Genomic DNA, 14466 nt, shown 5'->3' with positions numbered 1-14466 from the left:
TGAAATAATGAATCCTACCTTCACGTTTTCGGTCAGGAAGGTACGGGGTTGTAGCTCAAAGAACAAGAGACAGGAGTCGCGGAATGACCGAAAGCGTGTGCGGTCCCCGTGAAAACGCTCCGGTAGGGGTACTCGGGGTTCTACCATAGGGAGCGGGGCGGAAGCCCCTGAGACTGGCTCCTGAGCTACCAGGGCCGGGGGTGCAGTAACCGGGGCCTGTGGGGCAGGATCAGAAATAGAGCCAGTCTGGATGCGATTCTCCAGCTGCATGCATCTGTCCTGCAGGACCGTTACGGCCTGCGTCAAATTAGCTAGGTGCCTGCAAATTTCCTCTAACGGGGAGGGCCCTCCTCTAGGCTCAGTCATGGCCTTTTGGTACTGTAAGGGACCGCCCGGCAGTACCACTAGCACTCCACTGGTCGGATGTTCCCAGCGCACGGAGTCTAAGCCCCAGGGTACTTGTTCACCAGGGCCCCTGATGGTGGGGATGGACTTGGAGCACCCTAGGACCAGGTCGTGACTACTGAGGACACCCGTCAGTGGTAGGGGTATTCGCCAGGGGCTCCCACGGGAGAGAGCCAGGTATGAGGAGGTCTGGAGACCCCGTAGAGAGGGACGGATGGATGGATGGATGGCTGAGCAGGAGCAGGGTCATACAAGCCGGGTCGGTAACTATGAGGACGGTGCGGTACAGAACAGCGGGCAGAGAATAGTCGGGTCACACGCCAGGTCAGCAACAGCAGGTCAGATCCAATAGGGGGCATTCAGGAGAGAGGTCAGGCAAGCAAGGGTCAAAACAGGAGAAAACAGCAAGGTCAGGGCACAATCCGGGTCAGCAACTTACTTCAGACAGGTTCACAGGTTCACAGGATACAAAAGACCAAAAGGCACTGAATGACAGCTCAGGGCCGTTTAAATATCCCGCCCTGCGCTGTCATTGGTGCCAGGCGCGCGCCCGCGGTCACCACTGCGCATGCGCAAACCTGATTGCCGCGGTCGGCCAAGTCCCGGCGCTCGCGTACAGGGAGGTGTACTGCGCCTGCGCCGGGACCAGCGGCGCGGCGATCTCCGACATCCTCCCTGCCCACATCTCATTCACCCAACTGCCTGAGCCCCCCTGATGGCCTGGGCCCCATACAGGAGGGCTGGTGGTACCCACTTATCCACAGTTCTGGGTTCAAGACAAGCAAGGCAGGATCATTCAAGGAATTATCCAGGGAGCTGTCCAGCAGCCCAGGTTTCTCAACAAGAAGAGACATCACCAGAAACAGCAGAGGTTGCAGGTTCTGAGCCGGGTCCTGCAAGGTTCTGTTGAACATAAAAAAGCTCAGTTGTCACAAGCTCTTGTGGTTTCAGTTTAAGTAAGCACTATCACTTTTCCTATACAAGACAAAGTAAAAGTGTCCCTTTAATGCCAACTCACACCAACCACCTCACCATGGCACTCCCACCATTCCTTTCCTTTTGAAAACAACACCAAAATACCCAGTGTTGGATGGTGTCAGAGTTGAGGGGAAGCAGGGCCATCACCCCTTCTGTCACGATGTAGAGCTTTGGTCTATCTGTCCCATGGGAGAAGGTCAAGTGTTTCCCTCATACCTAGAAATACCAGGTATTTGTCACAGAGAAGAGTGGTTGCGTATCACTAAAACGTTGAGTATCAGTGGGCAGGGGTTAGTCTTTTGACAGGCAAAGTCACTTTGCCCTGAATAGCAGCGCTGTGCAGGAGGCCATCTCTGATTACACATTATGAGGAACCCTAAAGAGATGAGCTGTATCAGTAGAAGACCATGCTAGGCTTCAGAAAATGTAGCTCCAGTTGGCACAGAATCTCCAGCATTAGAATTGACTGAAGACTGGAAAACCTTAGACTGATCTAATGAATCTTGATTTGCTGTAACATACACCATACAGAGGTGAGAATCTGGAAGATGGCAAGGTCAGAATTTGTCAGATAGCATGTTCAGAACTTGGTGGTTGGCAGGATCGAAATCTGGCAGTTCCAGTTTTTCCAATTCACCAGGTCAGAGTCTGGCAAATGGTGGGATCAGAGTCTGGGGTATCACTGGGTCCAAATTTAATAAATTAACAAGGTCAAAATCTGGCAGTTGGCAGGATCAGAGTTTGGCGGGTGCAGGGTCAGAATGTAGTGCTTATACATAGTTGTATAGTTAGTCTGGCTGAAAAAAGACAAAAGTCCATCCAGTTCAACCAAAACAGGATAGAGTTGAAATCTGGCAGATGGGAGGTTGACAATTTGGTGGATAAAAGGGTCAGAATTTGGTCAATAAAAGGATCAAAATCTGGTCAATAAAAGGTCAGTGTCAGTAGTTGGTGTACACAGCAGGAACCCCTTGGATGAGGTAAAATACGAAGCTGCACCATGAACGTGTGGTCAACAAATCTAGGGGAACTAGACTGCTTAGGTAATACTAGTTCTGTACCTAAGCACCTTGTTTGGTCCATCTCTAGAACAATTTAGGCCAAAATGAGGTCCTACCTGGCACCATATAGGTGTATCCTATAAAGTTGGTTCTGAGTATATATGGCTTTGTATACATTCAACCCAACAATCTGGTTTATCTTTGCAGCAACAACACACAATTCCATTCTAGCCTCTTTCATCTGGTAAACTAGTCAAATCCAACCGGAACATGACGAGTTTCCACTAACGGGTATGTTGTGTCTTGCAGTGCGGGGATTGGAAGAACCGGCTGTTTTATCGCTACCACAATCCTGTGTAAGCAGCTGAAGAACGAGGGAACGGTGGACATTCTGCGGACCACCTGCCAGCTACGGTTAGACAGGTAAGAAAATCTTCTTCAATTCATTTCTTATCAAAGGATACTCTAATTCCGTGGTTCTCAACCTGTGGGTCGTGACCCCTTTGGGGGTGGAATGACCCTTTCACAGGGGTCCCCTAAGACCATCAGAAAACATATATTTCCGATGTGTAAAGATCCAGCTACTGTGTAGAAAGCAGCTGCTGTGTTGAAAGCGGCTACTCTGTTAAAAGCAGCTACTGTGTTGAAAGCAGCAGTATTGGAGGTAAAACGACACTCATGAATTATAATTACTGGGTAAATAATTTTATGGTTGGGGGTCACCACAACATGAGGAACTGTATTAAAGGGTCACGGCATTAGGAAGGTTGGGAACCACTGCTCTAATTAGAAAAAAGGTCATCATGAGTCCTGCTCCCAACAGTTTATGTAACCATTGTTCTTTTTCCGCCGTCCAGCACCCAATCTCACCTTCATATTTTTTACATTTTAATATTATTACGTCCGTAAAAATATTATTGAAAGTTGTGATATCAGCTTGTTCTATAAAATAGATTGGTTAGCATAAAACTATTAAGGCAGGGCTTAACATTTCAAGTCTAGACCTACTAGCCAGGCACAAACCTTACTCTCCACCAGTTGCCCCACCCAACCTTTCCCAGGTCTGCCTCCAACCCTACCCCGGCCCGTCCCCCAACCCCGCCCCCAGCCCTGCCCCCAAACCACGCCCCCTTAAAGTTTATGAAATTAAATTTTTCTTTAGAATAAAGAGTCCAAAATATAAAACTGTACACAGTAATGTATATCCCCCCTCCCCTGTACTCCATTATAGTGATAGGACATGTATACAGTAATGTATATCCCCCCTCCCCTGTACTCCATTATAGTGATAGGACATGTATACAGTAATGTATATCCCCCCTCCCCTGTACTCCATTATAGTGATAGGACATGTACACAGTAATGTATATCCCCCCTCCCCTGTACTCCATTATAGTGATAGGACATGTACACAGTAATGTATATCCCCCCTCCCCTGTACTCCATTATAGTGATAGGACATGTACACAGTAATGTATATCCCCCCTCCCCTGTACTCCATTATAGTGATAGGACATGTATACAGTAATGTATATCCCCCCTCCCCTGTACTCCATTATAGTGATATGACCTGTATACAGTAATGTATATCCCCCCTCCCCTGTACTCCATTATAGTGATAGGACATGTACACAGTAATGTATATCCCCCCTCCCCTGTACTCCATTATAGTGATAGGACATGTATACAGTAATGTATATCCCCCCTCCCCTGTACTCCATTATAGTGATAGGACATGTACACAGTAATGTATATCCCCCCTCCCCTGTACTCCATTATAGTGATAGGACATGTATACAGTAATGTATATCCCCCCTCCCCTGTACTCCATTATAGTGATAGGACATGTACACAGTAATGTATATCCCCCCTCCCCTGTACTCCATTATAGTGATAGGACATGTATACAGTACTTACTCCTCGAGTTCCCCCCGGTGGTGGAAAGGGTGTCTCCTCTCAGCGGAGGAGAGCAGACCTCTCCTGCACCTGTCCCCTGCTGAAGAAGCCGGAAACCGGAAGTTGGAAACCAAAACTCGGCTTCACAATGAGGCTTGGAGCGCAGTCGCTCCATCATCTGTGCACGCCGCTAGAGAATTTCTCCTCGCATTTGGCGAGCGGTCGAGCAGCTTTTTCAAGCCCTGTATTAAGGCATATTTAAAATAAAAATGATACTGCTTAAAAAAAAAAAAAAACTTTTTAATTCTTCTGTTGACAATAATATACAAAGTGGTATCAAAAAGGTTCGAGAATAGTTTTGTAACATGCAACAGATGACAGCACAAGGTTGCTGCTCGCACAGTCACAGGGAGCACCAACCTTCATAAATTAGTATGCCAAAAGACATTGTCCTATGTACATTGGGAGCTGCGCAACTGGTGCTATTCTGACTACGTGCGTTACCACGTCTGCTATTTCATCATGAACAGCAAGTTAGAACAAAGAGCAAATGTGAAATTCTGCATGAAACCCGTACACCCAATGTTGTGGATTGTTCTCTGACAATCACCGTGCACAAGTTGCTGAATGTTTTTGACATTTTTGAGGGCTGAGCTCGTTGAAGGTCTTCCTGATCTCTCAATGATGTTGTTCCACTCTTGAAGCGAGCATGCCACTCAAAACACCTCGAACGATTCATTGCAGCATCGCCGCAAACTTGACGAATCATGTCAAACATCTGTGTGGCAGATTTTCCCAGTTTCACGCAGAATTTCACGTTTGCGCTTTGTTCTAACTTGCTGTCCATGATGAAACAGTAGGTGTGGTAACGTATGTGGTCAGAATCAGGGGCGGACTGACCATTTGGAAACTCAGGCACTGCCTGAGAGCCCGGGGTCAGTAGGGGGCCCCATGAGATGCCCCTGGTACCTTTTTCATAGGCTTTTTTGAGTTTGGGCAACGACACAGGGGTCCCATGATCCCCTATTGCCCGGGGGTCCCATGAGTTGTCATTCCGCCCCTGGTCAGAATAGCACCAGTTGCACAGCTTCCGGTGTACACAGGACAATGTCTTTTGGCACACTTACTTATGAAGGTTGGTGCTCCCTGTGACTGTGTGTACAGTCTTGTGCTGCCATCTGTTGGCATGTTATAAAAACCGTTCTCAAAATTTTTCGATACCACCCTATATTATGTCAGCTTTAGATTGATGTATATTCTACAGTAAAAATGTTAATGGAAACACAGACAATAGCAGGGGCGGACTGACCATTTGGAAACTCGGGCACTGCCCAAGGGCCCGGGGTCAGTAGGGGACCCCATGAGATGCCCCTGGTACCTTTTTCATAGGCCTTTTTGAGTTTGGGCAAGGACACAGGGGCTCATGATCCCCTATTGCCCGGGGGCCCCATGAGTTGTCAGTCCGCCACTGGTCAGAATAGCACCAGTTGCACAGCTCCCGGTGTACACAGGACAATGTCTTTTGGCACACTTACTTATGAAGGTTGGTGCTCCCTGTGACTGTGTGTACAGTCTTGTGCTGCCATCTGTTGGCATGTTATAAAAACCGGTCTCAAAATTTTTTGATACCACCCTATATTATGTCAGCTTTAGATTGATGTATATTCTACAGTAAAAATGTTAATGTAAACACAGACAATAGCAGGGGCGGACTGACCATTTGGAAACTTGGGCACTGCCCAAGGGCCCGGGGTCAGTAGGGGACCCCATGAGATGCCCCTGGTACCTTTTTCATAGGCTTTTTTGAGTTTGGGCAAGGACACAGGGGCTCATGATCCCCTATTGCCCGGGGGCCCCATGAGTTGTCAGTCCGCCACTGGACAATAGTATTGGTTCATTAATGTTTGAAAGCACAATATTGATTGAGAGGCCACCTTAAGCACACCCTCAAGGGAACCATATTGGTACTTGGTCTTCACCAAAATGGTTCTCTTGAAACTGTTCTAAAATGATTGTCTGAATACCTGAACAGTGCATCTGGTAGGATGCAGTCTTGGCAATATTCCACCTAGTTCCCTCAATTTTTCACTCAACTTCCGTGTTGCCAGCAAGACTATCACAGCTTTAATTTCATCCAATCTAGCAGAAATCACCCAAAATTAGAATAGTTTATGAACAGCTTTAGTTTACATTCATTCTAAGGAGGAAGAGCTTTACAGGTGTTTTACCTCCTGTCAAGAACCTCTGACCACTGAGCCTGAAAGGGTGAGAGTTCTCCGTTCCTGATGAAGCAGTCAGCCGACCATGCAGTGTATGGAGCCTTGGGTGTCTAATCCCACCTCTCCTGCCACAATATAACTTCCTGTGGCAAACACTCTTCTTTTGATCCAAAATGTTTTTTTGTTGGCCTGGTGTCACGTCTCAGTTGTCCTACCATGTTCCTACCACCAATTGGTGGCTCTTTGGTTTGTTCATTCACATGGAATGCCCATACGTTTCAGCTGTGATGGACACGACACAACATATCGATAGTCCTTATCTTTTCTTTCTTCCTTTCTTTAATTTTTTTCTTCCTTCCTTCTTTTTTTTTGAAAAAAAAATATATGAATGATATGTTGTAATTATGTGAAGCACCAAAACACTGTACAGTATACCTTGTAGGCACCTGCAAGCACTTAGTATTTCTATGTTCAAATCTGGGTCTGGTTTACTTGGAAGGATGAATATTTTTCCTTTAATGAGAAGCCATCTACCATATTCATAGCATGATCTTGATAATATAACATGCAGGCTTATGTTTTCTTGTGCTATACATTATCTTTAATATAATATTGATCTTTTGGCATTTAGTGGGTGATGCTGTTGTCATGAAGGGGTATCTGAACGGGCCAGTGGGCATAGCATGGTGCCATGCTGACCCAACGTTGGAAGCAATGGTTGAGTTGACCACAGCCATTCACTCCAGGAGCTTATGTGTCCACCAGGGGTGGAATGACAACTCATGGGGCTCCCGGGCAATAAGGGATCATGGGGCCCCTGTGTCCTTGCCCAAACTCAAAAAAGCCTATGAAAAAGGTACCAGGGGCATGTCATGGGGCCCCCTAGTGACCCCAGGCCTTCGGGCAGTGCCCAAGTTTCCAAATGGTCAGTCCGCCCCTGGTGTCCACTAACCATGTGAACATAGACTAGAACTACTGCTCTGGGCTCCCACTGCCAAAAGTATACCATACTTGGCATCAGGGGCGGACTGACAACTCATAGGGCCCCCAGGCAATAGGGGATCATGAGGCCCCTGTGTCCTTGCCCACACTCGAAGCACACCCAAAAAAGCCTATAAAAGGTACCAGGGGCATTTCATGGGGCCCCCTACTGACCCCGGGCCCTCGGGCAATGCCCAAGTGCTCGAATGGTCAGTCGGCCCCTGCTTGGCATATTCACTTAACAAAGGGAAAAATCAGGGAGTCAATCATGGTTTACAAAGTCATTTGTGAATAATGAACCCTCAGAACTCCAAGTTTTCTGACGCTCTAACGAGTTAAAAAAAGGTGATGTCTACGTAAAGGCAAAACTTTTTTTTTTCTTAGTTTTGGATAGAATGTGGAAGACTTAGACCTTCTACCAGGTTTTTATTGTGGCCAATGTCCCCATTGGGAAGACCCACCCCCCTGTTTGTCTTGATGAATGAGTAAAATGTGTATCTGCTCAACCCCATTGCTCTGCCTTTTCCAAAAAGGGAAACGCTGGTTCAAAAAAATATTTAGTTCATTCACACTTCGAATAACGCAAATCTAGCGCCCGGTTCAGAGTTCCAATCCTTTATTGTATATAGGCTGTTGTGGGATTCTTTGGAGCTACAGTTATAGCTACCTGTCCAGTTCAAAAGCACATATGGCAGTATAGGAGATCAGACACCAGGTGTATGCCGGAACTGTCTCGATTTTATTGGATGATTGACATGTAGACATGTGTGATTCGTTTTGTCTTGATTCGTTTTTTTGGAGATTCGAATGTAGCCAAATTTCCTAATGGACATAGAAATGAATAGCAAGGAATCTGAAAAGTTATAACGAAAATACCGAATGCATTTGTTTCATTTGTTTCATTCAGATGAAGTCACATTTTCTAATTCATTGTAAAGAATAGCTCGATGTTAAGGAGCGGGCGGCCGCCGTGTTCTTAACAACCATGACTTATCTCCTGTCAGCGGGATTCCCCACTGACAGCAGAATGTAAACAAACAAGTGACGGCATTAAAACATTTTGTCTGAATGACACTGATGCTGAGTGGCCAACCTCCTGTATTCACAATGCAGCCACTCGGCATGAGACCCAAAGACTAGCGGAGATCACTGAAGTAGCGGCTTAGAAAGTGATTTCTATCTTATAAAACATAAACTTCAGCCCATGGGCTTGATGTGGCCCTTTGATTGCCTTTATCCATCCCTTGAGGCACCATTCATCCACTAACACCAATGATGGGGCACCATTCCTCCCACAGATACCAATGATGGGGCACCTTTCTTTCCATAGACACCAATGATGAGGCACCATTCCTCCCACTGACACCAATGATGAGGCACCATTCCTCCCACTAACACCAATGATGGGACATTATTTCTTCCAATGACATCAATGATGAGGCACCATTACTCCCACAGACACCAATGATGGGGCACCATTCCTCCCGCTGATACCAATGATAAGGCACCATTCCTCCCACTGATACCAATGATGGGGCACTATTCCTCCCGCTGATACCAATGATGGGGCACTATTCCTCCCACTGATACCAATAATAGGGCACTACTCCTCCCACTAATACCAATGATGGGGCACTATTCCTCCCACTGATACCAATGATGGGGCACAACTCCTCCCACTGATACCAATGATGGGGCACTACTCCTCCCACTGATACCAATGATGGGGCACAACTCCTCCCACTGATACCAATGATGGGGCACTATTCCTCCCACTGATACCAATGATGGGGCACTATTCCTCCCACTGATACCAATGATGGGGCACTACTCCTCCCACTGATACCAATGATGGGGCACTATTCCTCCCACTGATACCAATGATGGGGCACAACTCCTCCCACTGATACCAATGATGGGGCACAACTCCTCCCACTGATACCAATGATGGGGCACTACTCCTCCCACTGATACCAATGATGGGGCACTATTCCTCCCACTGATACCAATGATGGGGCACAACTCCTCCCACTGATACCAATGATGGGGCACTACTCCTCCCACTGATACCAATGATGGGGCACAACTCCTCCCACTGATACCAATGATGGGGCACTATTCCTCCCACTGATACCAATGATGGTGCACTACTCCACCCACTGATACCAATGATGGTGCACTACTCCACCCACTGATACCAATGATGGTGCACCACTCCTCCCACTGATACCAATGATGGGGCACCACTCCTCCCACTGATACCAATGATAGGGCACTACTCCTCCCACTGATACCAATGATGGGGCACTACTCCTCTTACTGATACCAATGATGGGGCACAACTCCTCCCACTGATACCAATGATGGGGCACCACTCCTCCCACTGATATCAATGATGGGGGCACTATTCCTCCCACTGATATCAATGATAGGGCACCACTCCTCGCACTGATACCAATGATGGGGCCCTATTCCTCCCACTGATACCAATGATAGGGCACTACTCCTCCCACTGATACCAATGATGGGGCACAACTCCTCCCACTGATACCAATAATGGGGCACTATTCCTCCCACTGATACCAATGATGGGGCACCACTCCTCCCACTGATACCAATGATAGGGCACTACTCCTCCCACTGATACCAATGATGGGGCACTACTCCTCTTACTGATACCAATGATGGGGCACAACTCCTCCCACTGATACCAATGATGGGGCACCACTCCTCCCACTGATATCAATGATAGGGCACCACTCCTCGCACTGATACCAATGATGGGGCACTATTCCTCCCACTGATACCAATGATGGGGCACTATTCCTCCCACTGATACCAATGATGGGGCACTATTCCTCCCACTGATACCAATGATGGAGCACTATTCCACCCACTGATACCAATGATGGACACTATTCCTCCCACTGACACCAATGATGGACACTATTCCTCCCACTGACACCAATGATGAAGCACCATTCCTCCCACAGACACCAATGATAAGGCACCATTCCTCTCAATGACACCAACGATGGGGCACCACTCATCCCACTGATACCACATTCCTCTCAATGACACCAACAATGTGGCACCACTCATCCCACTGATACCAATGATGAGGCACTATTCCTCCCCTAACTACTAACAATAGAGCACAATCTCTCCCACTGATATCAATGATAGGGCACTACTCCTCCCACTAATACCAATGATGGGGCACTACTCCTCCCACTCATACCAGTGATGAGGCACTATTCCTCCCCTAACTAACAACAATAGAGCACAATCTCTCCCACCAATACCACCAAATGAGCACGATTCCTCCCACTAAAACCAATGATGAGGCATTGTTTACTTCCACTGATGCCAAGGTGTTTTCTAATCCCTTTGGCCATAGTCTGACCTCCTAAAGCCTGAAGAACATCTAATTGGCTTATAACGTTTGGAAACCCCTGTTCTAGAGGGATCCCACAGGTATGGTATATACATAGTTCCATTGGTCCAAGCTGTACCAATGTAAATATGTAAAAATATAACATACCTGGAATTCTTCTGGAAACATTTGCCGGTTAGATAGAGTTCCCCAAATACCGCAGGAAATATGGGACATATTTTACTTACCGTGTTACCTATTTGTTTTCCTTTCTAGGGGAGGAATGATTCAAACCAGCGAACAGTATCAGTTTGTCCACCATGTCCTGAGCTTGTTTGTCAAACAAAACTGCTGCAACGTAGAGGAATAGGCCTGGACTTTCTACGTGATCCCACTTGGAAAACAAAACTTCAAATGCGTCCAGTGTAGCTATACAACGAACGGTAACTCTACGGCCTAAACAGAGACTTTTTATGTTCTATTTTAAGGGCAGGTCTGAAAGACCATCTTTATCTCACTGACGTCAACGTTTTGGACCCGACAAACGCCTTTGAGTTTCGACGTTATTTCATGACATGGGACATTAGCTCACCAAAAACTATTTCTACTGTAAATAGAAAATCAGATCCGTTTGTAAAAAGACACTATAGAGAAATGAAAAAAAAAAACAAAAAAAAAAAACATTTTGTGCATTTAAGTTTTACTATTTTTCTGGGAGTAAGAAAAAAAAAAGAATAATTATAACTTGCTTTTGTCTGCAGTGTTGAACTTTCCAACATTGAGCAGTCACGTAACGTCTTTATGCCGATAAAGTACTTTTTTGCCTTTTTCTGAACCGTTTTTACATTTTTAACTACCGAATACTGTGTCACATGATTCACCGACAATTCAAACCTCCGTATCAAGAGTTCAGTTGTCTCATGCGGCGTTGCGCTTATTACCTCATCTTGTAAAGGAAGGATAATGTTTTGGCGGGGGTCCTTTTAGGGAGATACGCCCTTAATCCTCTCAAATGTTGGAGGTTTGTGTTTATACAGCAAAAAAAAAATGAAAAAGTAAAAAAAAAAAGCATTATTCTATACTAAGTGTTGTTTACAAAATATTATATGAGCTTTTTTAAAAAAAACTTTCGGTTGAGGCGTGACAGACAAAAGTGGTCAGTGAAATGGCATTAATCTTCGTCAAGGATTTTAACGCACTACACTATATGGCCAAAGGTATGTGGTTACCCCCCTCCCAATTATTGAGTTCCGGTGTTTCCAGTGAAGGGTACGATTTATGCTACAGCATACAAAGACATTTTACCTTGTGGGAACAGTTTTGGGGAAGGTCGATTCTCTGTTCCAACATGACTGTGCCCTTGTGCGCAAAGTTCCAGAAAGACATGGTTTGGCCAGTTTGGTGTGGAGGAACTGAAGTGACCTGCACAAAGCCCTGACCTCAACATCACTGAACACCAAGTATGAGCCAGGGTCTTCCTGTCCATTATCAGTACCCGACCTAACAAATATTGAGCACAAATTCCCAAGGACACACTCCAAAATCTTGTGGAAAGCCTGCCCAGAAGGGTAGAGGCTGTTATAGCCGTAACGAGGGGCCAACTCATAATTCACGCCCATGATTTTGGAATAGGATGTGCAACAAGCTCATTGGGTTCATAAAGGTATGATGGTCAGGTGTCCATGTTTGGCTGTATAGTGTACGTTTATAACTAAAGAAATGCACAAAATGTTAGTAACCAATATTAACAGTTCCACTACTAATCACGAGTTCTTTCTTTGGTTGGGTAGTCTCAATTTTCCAGTACTAACTGGGACTTTTCAAAGTGGGTGTGTTTTGTGCCAATAATGGCAAGTTGAGGTTGAGCCTTCAACATGCTAAATGTTTGTCGTAAACATTTAGCATAGTAAGCAGCTTCTGAATTATGAAAACTGATTGCCATGAGCCAGGGGTGGACTGACAACTCATGGGGACCCGGGCAATAGAGGATCATGGAGCTCCTGTGTCCTTGCCCAAACTCAAAAAAGCCTATGAAAAAGGTACCAGGGGCATCTCATGGGGCCCCCTACTGACCCCGGGCCCTCGGGCAGTGCCAGAGTTTCCAAATGGTCAGTCCACCCCTGGCCATGAGCCTACATGCCATGATGGGCTCAAGGTAAAATGTTGTTGTTTGATCAGATGGAACTTTATGGAGGATCTGGTCAGTGTTTGGAGGACTTGGGGAGAAGCTTGCAGTAGAACTTGGTCAGGCAATGAATATTTACATATTCTTAACAAGCAGTAAATTATTATTATTATTATTATTATACAGTATTTATAAAGCACCAATAGTTCACTCAGCACTGTACATTACAGAGGGGGACAGAACATGTGACAGAACAATACCAATACAACGCAAAACATGAGGGGATTGAGGGCCCTGCTCTTTCGAGCTGACAATCTAGGAGGGAGGGGGTGGTGGCACAGGAGGAGATAGCTGTGGGGGATGAGGTGGTAGGAAGAGTGGAGGAGGTCGGCAAGTTAGCAGGGGGTGGGGTAGGCTTCCCTGAAGAGATGGGTTTTCAGTAAATAAGCCTTAAAATAATTCCTCACTGACCTCTGTCATTTCAGCCACTGTGAAGCAATTTATCCTCAAATTTCACAGCAGAAAAAATGAAACATGGGCTCCTGTTCCCGCTCCTCCACACTGCCTTCCCCCTCTTCCTGTGAATTGTGTTTACAAAAGGTATTGACTGAGAGGGGAGAACTAAACTACATTGAGAAAATGAGATGTTCTAGATTCAAACTTTGAGGATGAATTACTTTAGAGTGCCTGCAGCTTCAGAGGTCAGTGATAGTGTGAGGGACCGCCGAGCGGCACCACTAGCACTCCACTGGTCAGGCGTGCCCAGAGCGCGGAGTCTAAGCCCCAGGGTACTTGTTCACCAGGGCCCCTGATGGTGGGGATGGACTTGTAGTACCCCGAGACCAGGTCGCCTCTACTGAGCACACCTGTCAGTGGTAGGGGTGTTCGCCAGGGGCTCCAACCAGGGAGAGCCAGATGTGAGGAGGTCGGGTGACCCCGATGGGATGGATGGATGGATGGCTGAGCAAGTGCGTAGTCAGACAGGCCGAGTCGGTAAAGTAGAGGACGGTAAGGTACAAGGGAGCAGGCAGAGAATCGTCGGGTCACACGCCAAGTCAGCAACAGGAGGTCAGATCTAATGGGGGGCATCCAGGGAGAGAGGTCAGGCAAGCAAGGGTCTGGGCAGGAGAAATCAGCAGGTCAATAAACAATCCGGGTCAATAAACTTACTAGGCACAGGTGCAGGATCACAGGGAGCAGGTAAGACCAGAAGGCAAAGAAATGACAGCTCAGGGACCTTTAAATATCCCGCCCTGCACTGCCATTGGTGCCCAGCGTAGTGCCCGTGTACAGGGCGGAGCAGTGCGCCTGCGCCGGGACCATCGCGGCAGGGATCGAGGAGATCCCTGACATTGCCCCCCCCTATGGGCAACCTCCGGATGCCCACCCGATCTCTCCACCACGGGTGATCACAAAGAAACCTCCGGACAAGTCTAGGTGCATGGACATTATGGGCTGGTTCCCACGAATTGTCCTCAGGGCCGT

The 14466-nt window shown here is 46.7% G+C and overlaps 1 protein-coding gene across 2 annotated transcripts in view; it reads left to right on the top strand.

Moving 5' to 3' along the window:
* PTPN5 (protein tyrosine phosphatase non-receptor type 5) overlaps positions 1 to 11691 on the top strand; it is a 121427-nt gene extending 109736 nt beyond the window's left edge. For both annotated transcript variants that reach the window (XM_089655373.1, XM_089655374.1), the window contains 2 exons: positions 2694 to 2807; positions 11133 to 11691. In XM_089655373.1, the coding sequence (XP_089511499.1) occupies positions 2694 to 2807; positions 11133 to 11226 (208 nt within the window). In that variant the 3' untranslated portion in view covers positions 11227 to 11691. The remainder of the gene's footprint in view (positions 1 to 2693; positions 2808 to 11132) is intronic.
* The last annotated feature ends 2775 nt before the right edge of the window (positions 11692 to 14466 follow it).

This window comes from Staurois parvus, unplaced genomic scaffold (assembly GCF_062004578.1).
Source record: "Staurois parvus isolate SC_StPar_1 unplaced genomic scaffold, SC_StPar_1.0 ptg000838l, whole genome shotgun sequence".
NCBI lineage: Eukaryota > Metazoa > Chordata > Amphibia > Anura > Ranidae > Staurois > Staurois parvus.
The sequence above is the reverse complement of the archived record's forward strand: the minus strand, read 5'-3'. Positions and strand labels throughout refer to the sequence as shown.